Consider the following 25,065-nt stretch of genomic DNA (forward strand, 5'->3'; position numbering starts at 1 on the left):
ATGTCACGTACAGGGCTGTGCTGTGTGATGCCACTGAGACAGCTGTGTCCCGGTGGTGAGAGGGATGCCTTTGACAGTCAGCCTTAGTCAGCGTGAGACTTGCTTGGCTCACCTTTGATGCTCCGGGCGCTGTACATGATGACAGGGTGACTCACAGTGGGACGTGAGACATGCAGGTACCCAGATTCAGGTAGGGGAAGCCAAAGGTATTTCACACACAAAAACGGGAGCTTGTTTTCTATCAGATGCTTCATTACCATACTGAATTATGAGCTCAAACTACAAATACTGAGAACTGAAAGTTCCAATAATTTACAAAGCAATTCAAGAAAAAAGTTCAACATTAACAACACTGATTAAAAAAATATAGCAATAAGCAAAATAAAATGCAGGGAATCATTAACACATATACCCACTATGACAAAAAAACCCTTGAAAGCTGCTTCCTGGTGAACTCACAAAGAAATCTAGAGTTTTCTAAAACACTGTGAGTTTTGCACAGAGGAACTAAAGCAACTTCCTTTCACAGAGAGCAGCACCCTTTGACTGTTCACTCACGGTTTCAAAAGTGGGTGTTTCGAGAACCACATCATCTGTATCTGGCAGAGTAACTACGTTTAACAGGCCCACTCCATCATTCCATTCATAGAGAGAGACACCCCACCCTCCATCACAAGACCTCAGCCTCCACACTCTGCCCATCCCCCCCCCCAATTCATTGTTTCTGTTCCTGCAAACCCAGGACCAGTCCCACCAAAAATGCTGCCCCCCCCCCAGCCTTACAGCAGCTATACAAAGAGATGCTCACAGGTGAGTTTGTGTGTGTGTGTGCGTGCACATGTGTGCCTTTGTATGTATCCACCTTTTTCGGGAGCAGCAAAAAAGACAGAAGCAGGTACTTGAGTCTCCTTGGAGATGAGGTGTGCCTTGTGTTTGCAGAACAAACAATAGCACCTTTTCAGCCTGGGCGGGTGGTGGTGGTGGGGGGGCGGGGCACGGCTTTTGAGAGTGAACATGTAGGGGGAAGGGATGCTTTTCCGCACATGCTCACAGGTGTGGGGGGCTGTGGCACAGGTGATGAAGAGTAGGTGGCCGTGAAAAGGGGTGACTGAGCTGCCTCAGTGGGAAAACATTGAAGACTGTATCTGTATTCAGAGCTGTAGGAGATACAAAACAGCAAGAACAGAATGCAAACCGGAGCGCACTTTAAGACTAATTTTCACTGACACGAAAGGAGAAAGGAACACTTTTTTTCTTGACGTCCGCTGGGTGGTTCACATACCCACTGTCATGAGTACACACATTTAAAATAACACACTCCAATTTTTTTTTTTAACCAGGGAAATTCTGTCTGGTCCATTTTGCTGAATTCATTAAATGTCTGGTTCCAGTTTCACACGGCATTCAGAAAACTTTGGAAGATCCTTGCTTCCTTCTTTGGGATGACTGGTCCCTAAAACTACCCCAGGTTGACTTTCACTTTCCAGTTCATTAGTTTCTTTTTACTTACTAGCGACATGGCAAAGAAGTGTGCCTTGGTGTGACGTGATGTGATGTCATATGTAATGTAGTGTCACCTGAATTTCAACTGCAAATTCCATCACACCCCCTAGGCCTGTAGTGGAAGAGTCATTTAATTAATTCAACATGAACTACAGGCTTCCACGGGACTGACGCTGCCTCTTCTCATAATCATGCTAGAAGCAGGAAAAATTTAAGCCAAATTTACATCACAACACATCTGCAATGTTTCACTTTGCGTTGGTTGCTACATGAAAAATGGCCACGCAAAGACATCTTTGTTTGTATGATGCAATTAATGAGTACACAGCTGCTCCTTTTAGTATCAAATGTAAAGTTAGTGTACTTAGTTTGCAGTTGAATGTGTAAGAAGAGTATCCTTAAATGAGTAAAATTTGTGTGATTCGCTTTCCCTGAAACACTTTTTTTTTTTTTTGTTCACCCTGTTGACGGCTCTGAGGCGTCTACGCTGGCACAAGAGGAAAAGTGTGGAAAACGAAGCGGTCACCCTGGTGGAAACAGGAGTAGCGCATTCATAACACCATGGTCGTCTGGTATCTCCTGACGACAACTCCTCCCAGCATGCACTGCTCACGCAGGGTGTCGCCGGGGCGGCTCATCTAGCTATATTTATTGATTCCGCTCGCTGGGAACACGGTAACCGGACTGTGGCAGGCGCGCCCAGACTTTCACTCTCAATTAGCGCCCGAAATGAGAAGACGAGATTAGTAATGTTTACAGCAGGACCTGCTCACGGCCTTCTGCATGTCCTCAAAGACAGCAGACATGGAAAATCCGTCTCACAAGGGAAGACAATGGCAGTGTGAATTAGGGGCAGAGGAAAGCCCAACCAAGTCCAAGCCCCTCAAAAGAGCTGCAGCCATGTGGCTTCATGTTACTCCTGTGGTGACGGTGAACAAAGCCAATCCTTTTCAGGCACAAAGAGAGAATTAAGACAGACCAAGCATGGTGGCAGAGCTACTAAAGGTTAAGGGCCATTTATCAAAAGTAAACTTTTATTATAAGTTTTAAAAAAAAAAATAAAAAATGTGGATGCATGCCGATACATATGTAACAGCGACACATCTGTGTAGCTGCACACACCCACACGTAATGGAGTCTGCCTTGGGAAACAAAAGGGCCCAGGGAAGTCTGTCAAAGGAGGCCACAGCTTCAAAAGAAACAGGTTAGACGATGCTGTTGCCGAGTGCTTTTTTCCCCCTCTCTCTCTCTCTCTCTCTCTCTCATCCTCTCTCTCTCTCTCCCCTCCCTCCCCCCTTCCACTGAGCAACAAGTGCTGTCTGTGAGTACCACCCCTCCCCCTCCCCCTTCCCTCTCTAACCTCCAGAAGCTATCGCAAATCCTCAGCCCGCGAGCAACTGCCAGCTGACAAAACTGTTTAGTCAGCAAGAGAGCCAGGGTGGGAGGGAGGGAGAGGTGGGGGCTGGAAGGGGAGAGAGAGAGAGAGAGAGAGAGGGAGGGAGCGAGAGAGAGTGTGAGGCAGAGAGAGGCAGCCATTCCCAGCATGCATGCTTGGTTCAGCCTCCCCGTCTCTAGTCTCCATCACTCCCCCCCTTGGACGGTTAACCCTTCCCTGCCCGCCGCCTTATCTCACAGCTCACTGACAGGGCCTCAGAGGAGGGGTCAGGGGATCCAGAGAGTGCGCGCAGGAGAAGACGTGCACAGTCTCAGGCAAACTGGGGGGTGGCGGGGGGGAGTTTGATACCGTAGCACAACAGCTGTGGAGGACCACCGCCTAGCCAACAGCAAACAGCTTCAGGCTTTCTGCAGTCACCCACGACTCCTACTGCTGGGGACTGACCGATTGAGACGGAGGAGGGGAGGAAAAAATAAGGAGAGGGCAGTTGCTTCGATGCCATTGTTTTTATACTTCCTCCATCTCTCCCCCCCCCCCCGCCCCCCCTCCCCAGCTCAGCCACATGGGCTGTTTTACTTCCTGTCCCACCAACCTCCGCTCCTCATCACCCCAGGTGCTGCTGCTGCAGCTTCCATTTTCTACAATCTCTCCGAGTCTCTCCTCTCCTCACCCCTCCCCTCCCTGCCTTTGGCACATTCTTTCACATCAGTGACACAGCCGTAGAATAGACTTTGAACCCGCAGTAAATACCTGCTTTATTTGCTGCTCGCAGCTGTGGGGGGGGGGGGGGGGGGGGTGCTAGGGAGCCTGCTCCATGCTCCACAGTCCCTCACAGTGGGTTAAAGGATATTCAGGCCAGTTGAGCATCCTCGCCCTACATTAACACTAGCTCAGGGAGGACATGCAGTTAATCAGTAGGAGCTCCGACATGGCCCAGGTTGAGCAGGCCTAGAAAGGCCTCCCCCAGTGCCGTAATGTCCGCCTCACTGCTCCCCGCTCAAGTTTGTGAACAGGCCTCCTTGCCGTCTGACAAGGGAACACAAACACGTGCTTCTCTCCTCTGGGTGCTTGCATCGTCTACAAGCGTGGAGCGAACAGGAAACGGTACCCCTAGGAGCAGGAGATTCTTTGTGGTCAAACATATGCTGCTCAAAACATACTCACAGCCCAAATTCCTTGCTCAATTTCACACTGCAGTGCCAAAGTCCATCCTGTGGGATACGGGCAATGGAGGTATGCATCTTTTCGGATCAACTAACGACGAAGACACAACGGACTCAAGGACCACGGCCCACTCATCCCGATCCCTTAGAGGGTCGGGAATGCACCTTCACTAGAAGTTTACGAAGTAGTGGACGAGGAGCAGCCTGCCACGTTCTGCTGAGGAGCTACCACAAGGCCAGAGTCTACCTTCACACACAGGGACAGAGTGGCCAGAGTGCACCTGCCGGAGCGACACTGCTAAGAACACAGCCAAGGATGGGAATCCCTTAAAGCCTTTCGTTACTGTGTGACTCACCTGTAATTAAAGCTACGGTCTACGTGAACCACAACCTGGGCCTCGCAGTGACAGCAAGAGTCACCGTCTGTCTATTCTGTCCGTCTAATCTTTTCACACCGTCTAAACCTGAGCACTCAGACACTCGTGAACGATTCAGACTCACCCTGGGCCTGCACTGCTTTGTTTCAACATGTCTGTTGTTGATTGTGAACCGAGCCCCTCGGTTAACTCAAACTAACAACACAAACAGGAGGCAGGGCCCTACATTATGATGTGATGCTTCAAAAGCGCAAAAAGAAAACACAGCAAACACGAGAAAGAAAGACAGACCAACAGGGGTAGATTGTCACTTCAAGGCCTGGGGAGGAGGCATGGCTCAACAGGGTTTTTCCGCACAACGTGGAGAACACCACAAGCACCCACCACAAGAGGTTGGCCACAAGAGGTGCTGCACGAGGATGGTCATTAGCAACATCGGAGACTACTGACACAGCTGTGAAGAGACCATTGTATTTATCGTCTCCACCTACTGATGTCCGTGAGGCTGCAATGGGAGAACCCCACTTGTTGTGCTCATGGCTGGGCGAACAGGGCTGTAGATAAACTCGCACAGAACATGAATCACTTCCTCACCCCTGCAGTGCCTCAAAATGAAAATGAATGCGTTTCAGAAGGGCAGCTACTGTACAAACTTCATAAAAGCACAAACCAGTTTCAGTTCTCCAAAGTGACACCAGCGCTCTTCTTAAACAGCTCAAACAGCATTTACTTCCTTCCAGCTGAGTTAGCTCATTCTGCCACATATGGTCCATGGTAACATGAATACTTTGGCCTGTCCTGTAACTAACATGCTGTGGCTTATCGACAGCCATGACAAAGGACGAAACTTCGGAAAAGTAAGACGACCTGGATTATGAAAACTGAATCATGCTTTAATGCTCACTGCCATTACAAAACAGGCCACATGCAAGAGAGATTAAAACAATAAACAACTGCCTTAAAAGGCACAACAAATCTAACTTGCCTTTTCTCGGTTTGGAAAATGAAATTTAATTTTTTTTCCCTAAATTTTTATTGAATTTGCGCAACCATAATAACAGGATGCTGACACTGCTTTCTGCCTCCTTGTCATTTTGCATGGGCTATTACTCAAGCTGGGCAAAATCTCCATAGTCCAAAAGACAAATGATATAAGAGCATTTTATTTTCCCCACAAATATCACCATGTCCCTGCCCCTTGTACTTAAATCAGGCTCTATGGGGCAACAGTCAGACAATGGGGGCTAGTTGTCTGCCCACCACTTTCAGCTCAAGAAAAAAAGACACGTGCTTGGCTTCTCAGTATGTGGCATGCAGATCTCCTCCACCCTACCACCATATTCTTTTTGCTTAAATAATTTCCACCTACATGAACAAAACCAGCTCACACGCATTAAAAAAACAATGTCTGCTCATCCAATGGACCAACAAAACAATTATTTTGACTCTTCACGCCACACAATACTTGGCACAGAGGATTTTCTAACTAAATGAGGGTGTCCTCTTACTGAACCTGAACCTGTTCGCCTACATTTAGGACCATAGGTTTACTAAAAAACATATTCAAAGTGATTTAAAAACGGGGGTTTGTCAAAATCTGCACTTCGTGGTTACATAACTATTCACTTGGTGCAAAATACACAGGTACTACAACTGATGCCATTCGCGCAAATTCCAAATTCAAATGTCACCAGTAACATCAAACACAAAAATAAACTGATCTCTTTTTTCCAGTGTATAGGAGCATAAAATGAGCACAAAGAGCAAATGTGGGGAAAAAATAAGACGTAAAAATTTTAAAATCGGTGTGCGTGGATGCCACGGCACTTCAATTCTTTTAGAGATGATACTGATGGGGTGCAGCGTGGGCCCACTCTAGACCCCCCTCGGCCCCCAGGTACTGCTCTTTCCTCCCTGGACTCCCTCAAGGCCAGGCCTCTCTTCTACGCCCAGCCTGGGATGGAACATAATCTTATCTAAAATAGACAGGTTAAAAATAGCCTGGGAGCCAAAGGGGCAGCCCATCTGTACCCTTGGGCGAACGAGGACCCTCTCCATCAGAAGCCGAGGCCCTCGCGACAGCCAGCGTCAGTCACAGTTTCTCCACCATCTCAGTCTTTCTCTCCATTTCCAGTTTCTCATTAGACATCCTTGCAACCTCCTTTTCGTCCACTTAGGGTATGCAAACACACACACATGCAAAGAACAGTTAAGAATTCACTAACTTTTCCCACCTTTAAGTGCTGAATACAGCTCTGTCGACACACAAGCTGGTACAATTGATTACTGCACTGACTACCACTTTGGATAAAGAAGTAAAAACACAAATTAATACCGTTTGCTTTGTTTGACATGTGTATTTATATAGGTAGGGTAACTCTCAAGTACTGTGCAAGATACCCAATTATGCAATCAGGTTAGCTAGGTCAGCAATCCCACCTTGCTTTGAAACACCAAGGATAACACAGCTCAACACTGTCATGTTAAAACACATTAACGGTGTGCTTAGCAGCGCTACAAAAGCCAAATGGCATCTGGTGCGTAAAAGAGTTGTTCATCTTGTTTGATGAACAATTATCTGGTCAAAAAGAACACACCAAAAAAATATCTCTGCCTATGCCCATGGCCATTGCATTGAACTTTGAACTCATATAAAACCAGACTTTGAACTCATACAACGCTCACCATCATGGTGTACTGCTGCTGATGTGAAATTGTTAGTTTGGATGGACAGGGTCCTTCTTCCAGCAGTAAAAAAAAGTGTGCCTTAACTAATACTTACCAAGAGCAGATGCAGGCTTTAAACCCAGCAGTTTAAACCAACTGATGTTTTTGCTAAACCCCAAAAAAGAACTATAGGGTAGTCCTGGATTAGACTTACAGCTCCATGGCTAAGACTAGACTGTCTATTCTCTTCCCTTATATACATTTTAAATCTTCTATCCCTTCCTTTATCTTCTGTGCTTCTTTACTTGAGTTATTAAATGTAATCGGACAGATCTAACCCTTGAAAATCTCAACTACAAATAACAAATCCAAAGTCTATGACATAATTAATATGACAAGCCACCACATGGGGGAGGTACACCCGTAACCCAACTTTGCTTAATTACTAGCCGTTAACTCACAAAAAAGATCTTGAGGTAGAGGACATGTTTTGGGGAAATATGTTCTAATTGAATTAAGTGCTAGTGCCTGGGGCTCATCGCGAGGCCAACACAGAGGAGGGCAATTAATTACAATCGCACCAGACACAGCCCTGAAAGCGCATTTTCATTTGATTACGTCAATCAACAGAAATGATGCCCAATGCTTTCCCTCAGGGTACAGTATCACATAACTAAACTTCGGGATGAGGCTGACCAGCCCGTTACTGGAATATTTACATTGTACATTACATGAAAAAATAAACTCATTATTGCAACTAGATCTGATCTGACTACTTGTTGGCTGAACATTCTTTTTGATCCCTAAAAAATCATCCAAAAAAGCCCAATCAGTATCCCCTCAGGTAAAAACAAGGACCCTTTTCTGAGTTAAATGTTTTCATTTTTTATACTTTTACACCGCTAAGAAAATACAGTTGTCTCTTCACTAGACTGTACAGTTACACAAGTAAGGTCCTTTAGAATTGGTATGTGGAGAAAAACACAGAATCGTGGTGTTGCTAAGTCATTTCTGTTCACTGCCACAAAATCAACTATGTGTAGTCAGAAAAGACTACATATAGTTTTGAATTACAATGAAAGTGGAAAATTTAGCTGGATTGGTTAGTGCTTTAAACACTCCTCTCAATCTCTTCTCAACCACGGTCTATCACCTTCACAAAAAGCAGGGTTGCAGCCACTGAAATACACAGCAGACATCAGCAAACCAGCTCACCATATATTAAAACTAACACTAAAGTGAACTTTACTCTTGGTAGTAAACTAAGAAAAACTTACAAGCAATATCGTCACTTAACAGGACATGTCAGCTTCCAAATGACTTGGGACTGCTCTCTTGGGGAGCTACACAAGGGAAATAGTGATGTTTAAACAAAGACACTGACTTTGGGTAAATGGCCACAAACCATAATGTATTTGTCTCTCACCAGCTGAACCCATGTCCCATGTACAACTGCTTCTGGCATTCCTGTGAGGACCCCCCTACTGAGGATACTACTAAGTAGTACTAAGAAACAATTCTCTACCTATCACCTATCACTCCTTTTTGTGCTGCCTGTTTGTTGTGCTGGCAGAGGAGGGCACAGTAAAGCTTAAGCTGGGGGACGTTAAATTCTGACCATTTCAGAACATTTCTGAACATTTGAATAACAACTTCAACTCACGCAAATTTACACAGAGACATTTTCATGACCAAATGAACTTTCTGGATGAGCACTTTTTAAAACTGAGTTTCTCGTCTTAACTAAGATGTCAAAACCGTATCTCTATGCCACCGACTACAGGAATCAAAATATTTTGTGGATTTTGTGATTAAACTGTCAAGTCAGCTTCCCTTCCCTATTCTGTGTTTCATAAACTTTTTTTTTTTTTAAATTGAGGAGCCATTTTGCTTTAACTTTTCCATTGAAAGGGCTCATGGAAAACACAATGCAGTTGCTTCGTTTCAAAAATGTAAAAGGTACACATGAACTCCCTGAAACCTGGTAATGGCTTTTACACTGTGTCTGTCAAAGCATACGAGTTGTCTGCTGTGGAATCGTTGGAAGCTGCGTTCACGTTTTCAAGCTGGGGTGTGCGGTATTTGTCACCACATCAGGATGTGGTTATGATTACTACTCTCCCTACAGTTATTCTCAAGCTTTCTAATTTATAAACTTACTCAGGTGACTCAAAGGCACCTGAAACACCACAAGGCGCATGCTATTACGCTGCTGTTCAATTTCAGCATCGATTTCTACCCGCGTGTGGGCTGAAGCAGGATAAATATTGTACTGTGTGACCTGGGGCTTCACAATGAAGAGGCCTCTCCTGAGTTCCTCAGCAAAATGGCAGGCGTCAGACAAGCCGGTTTCTGCTTTTCAGTTCACTCTTCTCAATTTTCCAGTTGGGGACAGGGTCACTTGCCAGTCCCGTTACAAACGCAGCCGCCGGGGTGAGGTGACAACTGTGCATAGCGTCACCATTTCATATTAGGTGCAGAGTTCAGGGAAAAAAAAAAAAAAAAAAAAAACTCGTTCTGCTGTCGGAATGATTTGAATAAACTGGTAGTCAAACTTTGACAGTCTGTTTCCAACTCTGCGCTGCTCTATGCGAGTGTCACAAAGAGCCAGTTGCTATTACATCCTATTAATCTATTATTCCCAGCATTGTGCAAGTTATTTATCTCCTTCGATTTGGCCTAAAGTATACATTGCTTCAAAGCGTGATGTACACCTATGCACATAAGAAGGTTAAACATTACCTCATAAGTTTATAGCATATGGCCAGTGGAATAAGGGTAAAAGAAGGATTCCACAGCTTGAAACACTGTACCTCAGGTTCATGTAATTCCAGACATTAGCATTCAGATATTAATTTGGCCTTCAGAATTTCCAAAGGGTCAGAACGCCCTCTGATGCTCCACTGAGTTTTTGGTGAGACTGCAGGCCAAGAGAGGTGTATATGGACGTTTTTTATGGGTTCAAAGATCAGTGCTCTTAAAAACTGTGCTGAAAAACAACATGGTGTAAAAGTATAACATTAGCATATCAGAATTTATATGCAATATAAAGTAAAAGATACAAACTTAAGACAATGTCACATGAAAGGTACCCGAGTGCTGTTTCACCACATATTGTCACTACACCCTTGTACATATTTAGAAGGTATACCCTATGAATGCTACAGCAAATGCACAAAAATGTATATTATTTAATTGGTGTCAGTCTAATTCAACAGAATATAAACAACACTTAAGACATTACGCTGGTGGGCCTGCTAATATGCAAATGGTTTCATTATAGGAGAACAATGGAAGTAGCAATAAACTGAACAATAACTGGCAATGCAAGAGTAGCTAAAAGTTTTATTACGTATGCTCCAGGGAGTAGAAGTGAAGTGTGGCATTTACTTGGGTCCCAAACTGCCTTGAGGAAAATTGGGTTGCCCCATTTCTCCATTAAGAAACACCTTGTCCATTTTTCCCCACTTTGGAAACATCAGCCTGTAGCAAGTGTTCTGTTACAAAATGGCTTCCAGCATCAACTATGTAGGTGCTGCACACTGAGTCCACCCCCATCATGCAGTAGATAGGTATTGCATCATGAGTCAACTGTAAAATGCTTTGACATTAATAAAAGGTTTTCTAGATTATTCATTATTATATTGGTACGCCTCTTTAAAATATCTTTTAAAATTGTTCCCCTCCCTGTTCTCCATGGTACAAAAAATGATTCCAAATGACACCATCATAGGTCACATCTGACCACTTCTGCACACTGTTCTGTTATCGCTGATGAAGGAGGGATAACTTTTACATAGTCTCCTCAGATGTGTATCACAATCACGCTTGGATTACAGTTTATTAATTAACTATTCTACCTGACACAAATTAGTGGAATTTTGTATGTTTTCCTCTTTAATTGGCCCAAACCGTACCGTATTAAACAGACATGATGGGAAATGTCAAAGCTTGGGAAACTTATCAACAGGTTGCAGGACACAGGGGAGATCAGGTTCTGAACATTTCTGGACCCCACTGTTTCCTCAAAGTCAACAGATCAATCATTCAATTCAGGGACAGGATCAAGATATATACGGCTGATTAACAGATAATTTAATTATTAAAGATATAAAACTGACTCCTCCTCAGTTCACCTCCCCCATCCCACGGACAAAACTTACTCATATGTTTAAAAAAAAAATCTTGAGAGAAAATCATGCAGCTTGGTGCTGGCTTTATCATATATTAACCTCTTGAGGAAACAGGAACTTTGAACTGCACCAGCATGTAAATGGCCAAGAAGAGAAACTCATTCTGCTATGAGCATCACTTACTAAGGCCCTCCCACCTCCCAAAGAGGAACCACAGGGTTTGTCTATTTTGACAACATGGGCCACCGTTCAGGGCACCTGATGCTCAGAGGGGGACAGAAGTAATGGAAGTCACCAATCCAAGGACATCCACACAGCACCAATGTATTCATTCTCCGCACAGCTCAATTCTTCCTCTACTCTTGAGTAAGAGAAAGTGCCTCAGCTCACGACGAGTGCAAAAATAACTTTTCTTGTGTTTAAGAAACTGGAGACAGTATATGGAACGGGTCTGAGGAAAAACAAATAAGCCCTACCAAAATGGGAAACTGCATACATTGTAAAGCTGCAGATGTTGCTAATACTATTCTTCCTGGACCATACTTGGAAAAAATGACAATGAGCAACATGACAGCACATAAGAGGTAGACACGTTCTTCTTCTGATATTACTTTTTTTTTTTTTTTTAAATTGTGCACTAAACTGATATGACTTCATATTGGGTCAGTTTTCCAGTTACTGGTACACTAACTAATCCCCTCAATGATTAACAGACTTCAATTAAAAGAGACAAAGTATTATATAGTATACATGACCATGTTATGTGCATATATCATCATTCTGACCACAATAATGAACTAAAAAATGTAATGAACTTCTGAGGCAGATACCTTAAACATTAAGTAAGATCCCAAACAAAAAGTTTGTTAACTCTGCCCTCTAGTTTTGACCATCGCACAGGATTATATCATTTTCACTGCTTGTAATTACATATATCTAGAAGGCTTGCAAACAACAAATAAACACCATTAACTACCACTGGAAAGTAGGTGCCAGTGTTACCAAAGAACCTTTTGGCTATTCAGCAGGTAGGCTACATTTTATTCAAAATTAATCAGAGCCAACATTAAGCCTGTCACTCTAATTTCAACAAATGTAATTGTAAAAACATACATACATGAGAACAGCAATAAGAATACACATACGTGAATAGACATGCTATTCACACTTATTTTCCTGTAAATGAAACACATTGTTAGAAATGATTGGCTTTTCATTGACACAATGAAAACAAATAAGAACAAATAAGCACCTGCTCACACAAATGTGTTAGGAAGAGTCTGATGCAAGGTGATGTGATATTAATGACATTCACTGAACAACTCTCTAAAAAAAACACAACTTAGCACCAGAAATCTTTAAACACGCTTCAAACTATAGTGGGACCTGTTGATGAAAGAATAATTTGCCCGACATCTCAACTCCATCAAAAGGAAATCCAAGAGCAGCAGAACCGTGCAGTGAAGTGTCTATATGAATCATCCGATTTGTGGAACCAAATAATCAAGGCCTGTCAACTATTTCAGGTGACTCAGATGCCTGGGAAGCCTTGCTCAAGTTTGGTTATCATTCAGACAAAGCCCTTTAATCAACCATGCACATCCTCTTTGCTCATCAAGCAGAGGTAGTGTAAAAAGTGCAACACATGCCAGAAATTCTGTAACAAACTAATTTCATGTATATGATGAACCAGCAGTGTGGCTATAATTTATTTCTAAAATACATTTCTTGTTCCAAGTTAAAATATCACTTTAAAAGGTTTTAAAACCCAAGTATAAAGATCCTTTAATTAGTAGCTGCCATTTTGGATTTCTCCCCTCGACCTTGCGATGCTGCTGCTGCGTGTCTTTACTTGATTATGGCTGCCAGGCCGCCGAACACACGTGCAACAAGAACAACATTCATCTTCCTTCGCTCTGGATGACCTTTAACACCGCCCACAGCACGGTAGCGCCAACGACAAAGCGAAAAGTGCCTCTTCCAGGTAAAGTAAGATGGAAATAATAACAGGCAGGCTGTCCACTGATTATATCAGAGACCCCAACTAATCTCCGCAGCAGAAAACATTAATGGGATGATGGGAGTCCCGCTGACAGCAGTCTCCTGCATTACCATTGTTAGATTTGAGTCAGGCATAGCTGCTATCTTGAGTGTAACAAAATGAAGAGCAAAGCAAATGAAAAAAAAACAATGGTATTACTTCGACTAATGGGCGGATGCTGCTAGTGCAATAAAATCTTGTTACTCGAACTAAAAAAATACCGTAATATCCTTTCTATTCAACACCCCCATCCTTACATCCTTATTCCATTCTTTTAGTGGTCCTTTATGCTATGGAGTTATGGTTCAAGTTGTGTGGTTGCACAAAATGAGTATGTGATGTGTGGTGCTGCCGCCGTAGGCCGACTCTACAGCAGTGTAGAATTTCGTAATGGAATGTGAACTGCTCATCCGGATCTGCACTCTCCTCTCTATCTCCTTCCAAGTGGCCACGGAAGGGAACGCGAGACGACAACTAGTTTGAGAACACTCGCTCAAACCCTTTTCTATCAAATATAACTCACAAGAACCAATGATGTTTTAAAAAAAAAAAAAAAAAACTTCTTTGCAATTCCACGAATATCGATCATACTATAAACAATGTGAAGCGTTTCAAACTATTTAATAACTACATCTGTACGATGAAATATCAAAACAAACCAGATATATTAAAATAGCTTGACGTTAACTTTATCTGCAAACATCCACAAACTTACCGCCACAAGGAAGTAAAGTTTCGATCTGAGAAAAAAAAAGCGCTTAGCAACCATCAGCTAGCCAGGCTGCAGTTTCCTGAGCGACCAGAACTCATCAATTCGTTAACTACGGTATGAAACTTTTCAGCGTCCCGTAAAAAGACCAGAAGCTTGCTAACTAGCTGGCTAAGTTAGTCTAGTACCGTAGCGTGATATAGTAACTAAATGACCTCTCAGTTATTACTGTGATCTGATGCTGCTACCTCCACCCCCCCCCCCCCCCCCCCGTAAATAAGTAGGAGGCAATTCCAAACTAAAGATGAATATGTATTTTTACACCCTTACATATGATGCAACGCAATCCATCACAAACTTTAGATTTCTGACGCTTTTAAAACAACTAAATGTTGGTCTGCTTTAGCAAGCTAGCTTCCTCCTTTTAGCTGTAGTCTTTAAAAAACATGTCGGACTGCCAAATCGTCATATTATGAGGAACATTTTAAGAATTGAAGGGGGTAGCTTGCTAGCTAACAATCTTAAGTAGCTAGCCAACTCAAAAAAGTCTTCTGCTGATGTATTTTTAAAAACCAAACAAGTAACAAGTTAAATGTCTCCACAAGGTCAAAACGTTGCTAAATGGACGCATGGCCACTAAGCTGTACGCTCTGGTCAAAGTACACTAGCTAAAGATATGGATGCTCCGCGCAACGCAAGCGGCTAGCAAGCCAGCTAGCTAGCTAGCTAATAAACTTTGTACCTTCAGTGCGTGCCCCCATCCTTCCAAACTAAACTCATGGGGAAAAGTTCGAAGCCTATCGACTGTTGCTGTTTTTTAGGAGCTAAGCACGAACTGCCATGCCCAGGTAGTTCGCTGGTTAAAAATAAATGTGCACGAGGAAGAGACCCAGTCAAATTCCACAGCTCAGACGTTTTAATCATGGATGAGCATCAGGTCCTCGCCAAGCGAAACTAGGAAGCAAAGCAAGGACAGTTGCGAAAACTAAACACCCTCCCCACACCTCTTTACCAACTTTACTCAACTTTGTCACACAATTGTTAGACTCTATATATAGTTAGGAAATCCATCCGAATATCTGCAGAATAACGAAGGCAGCGCCAAGAAAGTGATCCGAGTAGATAGCTACTTACGTTTGACTTTGTTGGGGTTGGGCTGCTTGCGCCGAGACATGGTGATGATGGTGATGATGGACTAAGAAAAAAAAAACTGCAAAGTTGTTCCGGAGAGGAATCAAAATGGCGTTTCTGAGGATGTGCTAAGGTCGTCAACTTTATATTTTCACTCTTTCTTCCGTTTTCCCAAACGAGGACGATGGAAAGAAAGAGTTGAGAGACGGGAGGGAAGAAGTCTCACTTATTTCGCTCTCCTCTCTTGGTTCGTCTCTCAGCGCTGCTCTCTCCTCTCCCTAAACCTGATAAGTAGACGCATCACGTGTTGCTCCTGCCAGTCTCCAAGGGGACGTGTTACTGAGGCTGCTACCACTAGTTCAGTTAGTAAGCATCTCTACAGGAGGGGTCTCTATCGAGCAGGGAAAAAAAGTGAGAGAAGTTTATCGAACTTCCCACTACAATCCAACTTTCTTTGTTGCTTAAATATAGAACAAATGCTTTTCATCTCTCTCTTTTTTCGATGAACTTTGCGCAGCTATCTATTTTAGCAAGCAACTTTTCTCAAAAACAAAGCAATGTAACTACCAGAGGCGGAAGCACAGCAACAGGCGCTTCTCGTTTACTTTGAAAAAGTGCTGTTCGTATGGTGTGATGTTTTTGTTCAACTAGATATAAGGATCTCTGCATTACGTTTTCATTTTAATGTGCTGCGCGATGTGATTTCCTTGTGTTTTGTACGGATATCAAAGAATTGTAATAGCATACTAATACTTGCATCCCTTTGACCCCTTGTCCCATATCATAGCCGTAAAACGTGTAAACATTACACGTGGTCACTCACAAGGGTTTCGAAGCATCACAGCAAAAAAAAACCCTTACCGAGTATAATCGCTGGAAATATTTTTGACAAACAGAACGGTACTATGGTTAGCTCAGTGGAGTCTTCATATTGTCAAGCTATCCAAAAACAAAATAATAAATAAACTATTGAAACAATAACGATACCGTTGTTCATTTTCATAGTATCCTACTTTGCGCAGTATGAGTACCAAAATGCCACGTATGACGTGTTGATGGAGAAGAGTAACAATAAGATCATTCGTTTTGCGAGGTCAGTATTGTGGTATTACTAGAAAACGTGCTGCTTCCTACATTGTATACATCGCGTGTCCATAACCTCTTCTCCAACGAAGTAGAGGTACTTGTAAAGCCCTTATTTATATATCATCTGTACTGTGCATTACCAGAATTACTGAGGATGCATGCAGTTGGACAAATGTAAGGGTGATGGTAATTCATAATAATATTCACAAACAATAATTGTACATATGTCTAAATTGTATTTAAAATTATTATATTTAATTAAATTTTATGCACTGTATGTATACTTTTCTGTGAAATTACACAGGAATGCTTACAGAAAATAAATGCATGGTCATATGCAGTGGCCATTGTGAGACACTAAAATAAGTACCTCACAAAATGGAGCCTGCATTTAATAATTTGCTTTTGAAAATAATATTTATTTACAAATTATTTATATTATTTATAAATTATTTACAAATATCACACATCTTTATTAAACTAAAACCATCTTATGTAACTTACACAAAATTACATGGGACAACAGAGGACATACAGAACATTGTTTTAGTGAAGATCTCACCCAATTCCCCCTGTTGCCTTGGCTCTAATGGGGAAAAATAGCATCAGATGATAGTCATGGCTTGTGTCATGTTCAGGGACCTATAGTACGCACTGGCCAAAAGCACCCACAAATAACCAGCAAAACTGAGGAAAACACTATTGTGCCCACCAAAGACAGAATATCCAGTATGAAAAGAGATAATCATGTAATTACAGTCTACTATAATGAAAATAGCAGATGAAACAAATTCAAATTCCCTAAGAACACACATCTGCAGAGTTTGTTTCTAACAATATATTTTATTTCCATATTAGGTAAGTAGGGTGATTTACCACCAATACTATGGGAGTACATTCATGGCAGGCTCGAAAAGGACAAAACACTGCGTTCACAGTTCTACATCACTCTTAAGGAAGAAATACACACTTTGCATTCATAAGGATGGTATTACATTATTATATGGGAGTGGGAGACATTCCAAACAGCCTACAGTCCATTTTGAAAATGAACTTTTTTTTTCTTACTAGCAAACCCTATTATGGCATAAAGAAGGGGCAGTTACAGCTGATAATCATACAAGAATCCAAGTTATTGTTTAGTTGCTGAGAAGAGGAATAGCAATACATGAACACATTAGACTTGTGCTTCATTGTAATCCATAGTTCATTTGTTTAGGTCCTAGTTTAGGTTTGCTGTTTGATGAAGATCTGTATGGACTAAAATGTTATCTGTCTCAATAAAAAGCAAACCTAAAAGCCAAAATAGTTTATTTGCCATAGACTTCACATAAAAAGGAACAGAACCAATGATATCCCTCCTCTTGGAACTGTATACTTTTCAGATTCTCAGTGTAAAATTAACCGCCCCACCCCCCACCCACACCACACACACACACATACATACATATATACTGTAAAAGAAACCTAGACATTCAGTTAATTATTTTCCTACATTAGGTCTGTAAACTTCGGCAAAATAAACGTGGACAGACTCTCAGGTGTGGAATTACAGAAATTTGAGTGATGTTATTTATTGACCGTCACTAAGGTATCCAAGCCCAGCTCTGTTGCTAAGGAACGGCTCTCCCCTCTTCAACAGCAACAAAAGATCTACATCCAGCGCAAGCAATGTTGGCAACTTTGGCAGAAACAGGAAAGCGGCGCTGCTTTCTCTCTCTCGCCTGTGTGTGAGCGGGCGTGCGAGAGAGCAGTTTAACAAACGACCGAGATGCATCTCAGGCGCTTCCAATAATGTGCAAGAGGGGGCAGGGTCTAGTTCCACCCCCATTGACGGTTTACACGATGACGCTCAATTCTGAGGGGGTGAACAAGGGAAAATACATGTCAACTAGCTGTCTATATTTTATAAGGAACTGCATATGACAGACGTTGGAAGACGGAGGGTCGGCGGTTCCTAGAGGATTTAGTGCGATTCGTTTTAAAGCTATTGTTCTACCCTGTTGCGTTTATGATGGCATCTTGGTTTGTCCTCTGGACTACCCTCCCCCTCACGCCTCCCAGAGTCACATGCGATGAACACCTGTTGATCGCCTCAAGCTCAATGATAAACTCTCACTGCGTGCTACATCTAGTCTAGTTTGCGTTACTCGTTAGTGACATCACATCCGTAAATATTTCGTGTTTTGCGAAATTTAAAACTGTTTTATGATGTGTACGTATGTAGCTAGTCAGTTACCTTTTCGTGTTATTTACGATAAAGCAAGCTAGTCAGCTAGCTCTTGGAACTAGGCAGGACAGTATGTTAGCTACCAAGCTAGCACTAGTTACGCATGTCCTTTACAGCGCGCACTCGCTCGCACCGTCAGTCAACTACAGTTAAGTCAACTAACCGTGGACGGGATGCAGTAATAACACAAGATAATCGGTTGATGATGATCAGTCTGGTTGGTTATCTTGCTAGCTAACGTCAACGCTCAGTTAGCAGACTACCGCCCATGCGTCAGTTAATATGCCATCTACTCTCGACAAAATGCGATTCGCTTGCTCTGACTGTGAGTGTGCGATATTTAAACGATCTCATGTTTTGAAATATTCCTCCTGTATATAAAACCGTGCAATAGCTAGCAAGCTTGCTTCCAGTCTCCGTAAACTAATTTATAATCTACGTTTACAAACAAGTGAGTGAGCGCTCGGACATGTCTTGCTCCCGCAGGAACAGCATCGGTGCGCGTGCTCACAAGGAAATTCTGCATGCAGCGCTAGACCGGGAAGAAGAGACAGGGCGGTCGTAAAAAAAAAAAAAAACACTTTTCCAGTCCTCTCCAAATCGATATCGAATACCTGCAACACTTACTCTTAAACACACCTTTCTTAAACTTTTCTGGAACGATTCACGCAATGATATTTACCACACATTGTACTCCAAGCGTTATACGTTTTCCCTACAATTTAAAGCAGAGTTTACTCGCAGTAGTGAGAATAAGGAGAGGGAGCAGTTAAAAGGTTTCCAATGGCAACAGATGATTTGTTGGTAACACTTGCTTGACTTGTAACCTCGTAGCTGCGCACAGGATGACCTTGTTGGAGAAGTAGTTTAAGCATAAACATTGCGTTGATTTCAGGATTTCGCAGGGAAACCAACTAGTTGGCTAGAAGCTACGGGTATTTGAGACACATTTTGCACGTATCCGTCGATGGACATCACAAAGAATGCGTGTTATCAGTGTTTTCTTCCGGTGTTTGTTGTTGTTCCTCGGTTTGTAGAATAATTTCTTGTTTGTCTGGTTTGGTTATAGTTGCTGGATACCTTGGTGCCACATAGGATGTCAATGAACCTTCTTGTTGCCATTCATACTTCAGACTATCTAATGACTGTTTACAAATGGAAACGTGAAAACATGAGATCGGGCGGGATTGGGATATTGATTTAATGTTATTGACATCTGTTTTATGGATTGATTTTTCATGGCTGTTCATTGATTCTTGCAAGCTCTATCTCACCTAATTAGAGACAGCGTTGGCTGGGCACTAGTTATGACATCATTGATACTAGTGAATGTTGAATCTGGTGTAATTAAAGACAAGCGTAGACAGGAATCACTATGCCATGTTCATCAACAATTTCTTCCAGCCATCAGTATGTGGGAAGCAAGACTATGTCAATACACGATTTTATTTATATCATACCAACACATTTGGCAAATATGTGTGTGGTTTTTATTGCACTGATGTCTTGTTGAAATGTCATGCCAGGGCACTTCATTATGCTTAATTAACATTTTGCATCAAGAGCAGATATTTTCTGAGAGTTACAGGCTAGTAGAGTCTGTTACCCCTATTAGAAGCCATGCATGCAAGCAAGTAACATCTACAACATATTTTGAACCTGTTTTCAAATCCTGCCTTGCGGGATTTGCTCCATTCTTCTCACAGAGCCTAGACAAACATAGGCCTGTTCACAGGTCTTTGAGCTGTGTGTGCCACATGTGTGTCCAGCTTATCCGGCAAACATTCAGTGAGGCTCAAAGCTGGCAAGTAAAGCACCTACAACTTAACTCTCACATTCCCTTCATGTATGGGGTCATATGTTTTCACATCAGGAAAAGCCACTCGGATGCCAGGACTTCATTATTGTGTTGCTGTACAATCAGGCTACCACCAATCAGAACAAGTGCAGTTATAATGACCTGACACTTCAGAACATCGAACTTGGGCATTCTATTCAATTAGTCCTTTGCACATACCAGTTAACATATTGTTCCATAGGCCCATGCCAAGTCAAGTTCACCTGAGGTATTTCTGACAGCATCTTGTTTGGCTGTGGTGAGTAACATTTGTGGGCATTCGACCTTTGTGTGACCCTTGTGTGGTTATCTGGTGTGGCTGTAGGTGGTGTACACAGCACACATTTACTACACATGCTTGCCATGACCTGGTATTTCCAGTACATTGAACTGAAAGCGCAAAAACTGATTAGAACAGTGGAGTATGTCTCCTCTGAGGTGTTATGGTCATCACTGCTCAGCTGAGTTTGGCTGTTGGTTAGAAACTGCTAGCTGTGAACTTCTCGGGGAGAACGACAGTGCACTGACATAGCCTAATCTCTGACACACTGATGCCACAAAGCCATTGTTCTTTTGATAAGTGGGACATATCAATTCCTTTCCATGGTTTTTTTGTGTTCTTGATTTTTGTCAGGGCTGACATTCAACAGGTTGAGGAAATTCCTCACTGAAGTCCAACGACCTGTCTCTGTAATTAGGTGGTATAATGCTTATGTGGCAGTCAGTCACTTCAATGTCTAGATGATTGCTGTCAGCTTTCTGTCCTTCTGACGTGCTGAGCTGAAATGAGGTCCAGCAATATGGGTGGAAAATTCACAGTGGCAAATTAATGTAACCCCAATGCTCACACACAACTGCACTGGGGAATTACACCCTCACTTCCTCTACATCTACTACCCTTAAGCATACACTATATTTTATGATATGTATAAAAGATAAATAGACAGATTCATTTGATAGATATATTTTTTTGTAAATATTTCAAATGTGACAATTCATGGTTTACTGATACTGTGCATCACACAGTGGTATACTGCTGCACCCGGTGTACTTTAATCATCCTTATGTGCGACAGTTCCTAGGTATAGTGTGTCTGTTTTTGGAGACAACTCAAGTAAGCCAGGTGTCCTTGTGAGATGAATGCAGTCCAATCAATACTTAAGCAGCTGCAATGTAGTGAAGTGCAAGGGTTGGTTCCAGTATTTCTAAATTAGGGATTGAATAGACAGTGAACCCAACAGGATATCCATACAGGACTTATTGCTGTATATACCAGGGTCTACCTCAAACTGAAAAGGTATTGGGGTTTCTCCATGCAGGGTTCTTAGACTGAAGTTGTTGAGTAACATGCAAAAAAAAACTCCAAAAGCATATCCCAGGTATTATCAACTGCCATTACAGCTTGAGTGAGAGAGGATTTCATCAGTAAAGGGGTAGATGGGAGAAAAACTGGAAAGAAAACATGGCAGAGTCATTGAAAAGAGGTGTGGCTGTCACATGCCCACCAACAACATTGTTGTAAGATGATGGAGAGTGGAGTGTCCTCAAATTTGTGACAAACCTCAGCTGAGGGATGCTGAGGTCCATCGCTGAGGGAAAGCAGTATGAGACCTGGGAGAGTGATTGTTTTGTGAAGTAATTGGCAAACATTGTGTTCAGTGAACACAGTTTCCCTGAAGATGGCTGGTACCATGCTGTTTCTTCAGTTGTGCACAAAAATTATATGAATGCTTAGCAGGGTCTCAGAATCCTTGTAATTTCTGTGCAATTCCAACTGAAAATGTAGCAAGCCAACTACAGAACTATAATAGTGTTGATGGGCATGAAAAATAGTTCAGTTTTCTGGGATTAATTTCAGTATGTTGCAGAACACTTGTAAATGTGTGACATTGCACAATAAGTTGTTAAACGGTGACCATGGAAAATATTTGTTTTGGGTATTCTTAGCATTTGCCATTTTTATTCAGCGATATTTTTGGCTAACCTGTGGAGGAAGCTAAATAAAGATTTAAATCTTGTTAAATAGCTCCTGTAAGGTATTCTGTTTTAGTACCTTAGAGAAGAACGAGACCGTTGACTCTCAAGATGTAGTTGCAAAATTCACACATTTCATTTAACATGCACAAAGGTATCTTTGTTTGCTTTAAAAAAATAAAGGTGTGGTCTTTAGTCATGCTAATGGAAGTGAATACATTTTAATAATTATCTTATCTTATCAATTCTTATGCTGCATACCTTGACAGAAAAGAGTTGTATATTATGCTCCCAAGGAGGTTCATTAAGGTGAGCGGGGTCGGCTATCCCAAGATGTGTAACTTAAAGTTTTGCTTATCTTTTTGTAATGTTTGTCAGGTGTTTGTGTTGTATAATTCTGGCAATATTAAAAAGGTGAGGATTGTGGTTAGCTTGTTAGAAACAGACACATATTGACCCAACTGTGTTTCAATGTCACCACAAGAGGGCACAGCATATGTTCCTTCAGTAAAGTAGAGCAGAATATTTTGGAGTATGCTAGACAAAGAATTTTCCCTTCGCAAAGTGACAGTATTGATTGAGGATATTAATACACTGCTCACAAACCTCATCAATGCCACATTATTTCTTCCACCGGCTGTAGTATCTCAAGATCACTTTGTTGACATCTTAAAGTAGGGCTTCCCAAACTTGGTCCTTTAGCCTGACCCTGTGTGTTGGTTTTCATTGCAGTTATTGAGTTGTTATTGGGATACTTTTACATTTAATCGCCTATAAATTCTGAATGTGCTGAATGTGCTGTTGGTGGTGCTAATTTAAAGTGAAGGATAATATGATAATAAAGTAAGCATATTTATTCAGTATATTTTGTTAATATCCACCTCTTGAAAAAATAGTGCATCTTTACTTGCATCCCTCTGTTAGAACAGCGTTTCCCAAACCTCTCCTGGAGGACCCCTTGTTCTGCATGTTTTAGATCTTTCCCTGCTCCAACACAGCTGATTCAAATGATCAACTCGTTATGAACTCCTGAAGCTGCTTAATAACAAACTGATCATTTGAATCAGCGGTGTTGGAGCAGGGAGAGATCTAAAACATGCAGGACAAGGGGTCCTCCAGGAGAGGTTTGGTAAACGATGTGTTAGAACAAATACATTTTTAACAGCCTGTATCTGTAACGAACAGCTGATACTTGTTTTGTGATCATAAATTCTTAGCCTTCGGTTAACAGCGTAGAACAGATCACATCATTCATCAAGAGATCATCCTGAACTTAAATTAGCATAAAAAATGGATGCTGAGGATAACTCCTGGGTAATGCTGTTTTGTGGGTAAAAAGTTGACATTTAACAGTCCTGTCCCTATTCTGAGCAATTCTAGTGACAGTAGCAGCTTAAGTCTTATTACTAGTAGTAGAACTATTGAATTGTAGGTTTTGCATAGGTTTTTGCATCATTGCAGTGTTTATATTTATTATATAGTTGCTGTGCACACTTCAGCAATCCATCACAGAGGAATTTAGACACTGTTACATCAGTAAAGACAGCCTTCTTTTGGCAAGAGTCCATCTTAAAACTGGCAAGAATGCATGGAGAGTTAAAAATACTCAACTAGTGTTTCAGTGCACTGTTGTAGAACCAAGGGATCTCTAGAACTGAGCATTTAGAACAGACAAAAGTTAAACATGCTTTGGTTTTCCTAATGTGGTTGACAGCTACGGACAACCTATCATTGATGCTCTGTTCAAATATGCAACATTTCAAGCCACGTGCTCTCAGGTAAACTCTGGTAATGATGCGTAGCATACAAGAGCTTTGGTTAGTTACAGTAATTACAAAACAAGGAAAATATTTAAGATCACTTGAGACTTTCCTTCACATCCCCCAAATATATATATGTATATTTTTATACAAACTCCCCATTTAGATTTTCTTTTCCCCTGTGCAAAGTTTCCCCTAATTTTCCAATCATGCATTCAATGCTCCGCCATAAACAGAGTAATTCTTCCACACTGGTATTGCAATTCCTCTCTCCTTCAGAAAGAGGGCGGAGCAGAGGTTCTAGGGAGCTGTGCCCTCAAATAAGCAAAAATGAAATAATGCAACCAACAGGCCACATGCGCTGTCTTCTTACTTCACGTTAGATTACATTCTTCTTCTTTTTTTTATCAGTACAGCTCCCTCTAGCAGGTCATAGAGGGTACTGAAAGTGTGCTTCACTGTTGCATAATTCATTGAATCTCACTTCCTAATCCTGCAGGACAAGCACAGTTCTTTGTAGGCCGACTTTTCATGGTCATTTACACTGTAACAACAACAAGCAGAAAATAGCAGCTATCTGCAGCAATCACAGAAGGGCGCACGTATTGTCTAGCACAGAATGTTCTGCCTGGGATCATCCTGTTTTTTTTTTAACCTGTACAGTAACATTTACAGATGGTTCTGATGTTTCCTTATTCTGCTTCCTTCTCTCCTCCTCTATGTCACTTGCCTCCTCCTCATAAGTGGACAGAAAGGACGAATACCACAGCAGTGAACCTCCTGAGGGCTTTCCCCTGGAATCCCTCCACACTCACACATTGATCTGCCTTAATGAATGCCACTCTCCTGGCAAAGTGAAGCACCTCACGTCACAATCACGCTGCCCCCATGAGGGACGGGTTCTCCCCCTGTACAAGTCCCGCAGGGTTTCTGTATCTACAGCTTCCCTTCCCATATGTGCATTTAACCATTAAATAATTCTGCTAACAGAGAACTACCAATAGCAGAGTATAGAGAGCATTACTGATTTATAGAGAGAGGTGGAGAAATTGTTGGAC

The 25,065-nt window shown here is 42.0% G+C and overlaps 1 protein-coding gene across 3 annotated transcripts in view; it reads right to left on the bottom strand.

Annotated features, from left to right (window-relative positions):
* The window catches only part of rreb1a (ras responsive element binding protein 1a), a 65,727-nt gene extending 50,325 nt beyond the window's left edge, over positions 1-15,402 (bottom strand). For all 3 annotated transcript variants that reach the window (XM_036520720.1, XM_036520718.1, XM_036520719.1), the window contains exon 1: positions 15,124-15,402. In XM_036520720.1, coding sequence (XP_036376613.1) covers positions 15,124-15,163 — 40 coding nt within the window. In that variant the 5' untranslated portion in view covers positions 15,164-15,402. The remainder of the gene's footprint in view (positions 1-15,123) is intronic.
* Between the last annotated feature and the right edge of the window lie 9,663 nt (positions 15,403-25,065).

Source organism: Megalops cyprinoides, chromosome 2 (assembly GCF_013368585.1).
Source record: "Megalops cyprinoides isolate fMegCyp1 chromosome 2, fMegCyp1.pri, whole genome shotgun sequence".
In the NCBI taxonomy this organism is placed as follows: Eukaryota; Metazoa; Chordata; class Actinopteri; order Elopiformes; family Megalopidae; genus Megalops; species Megalops cyprinoides.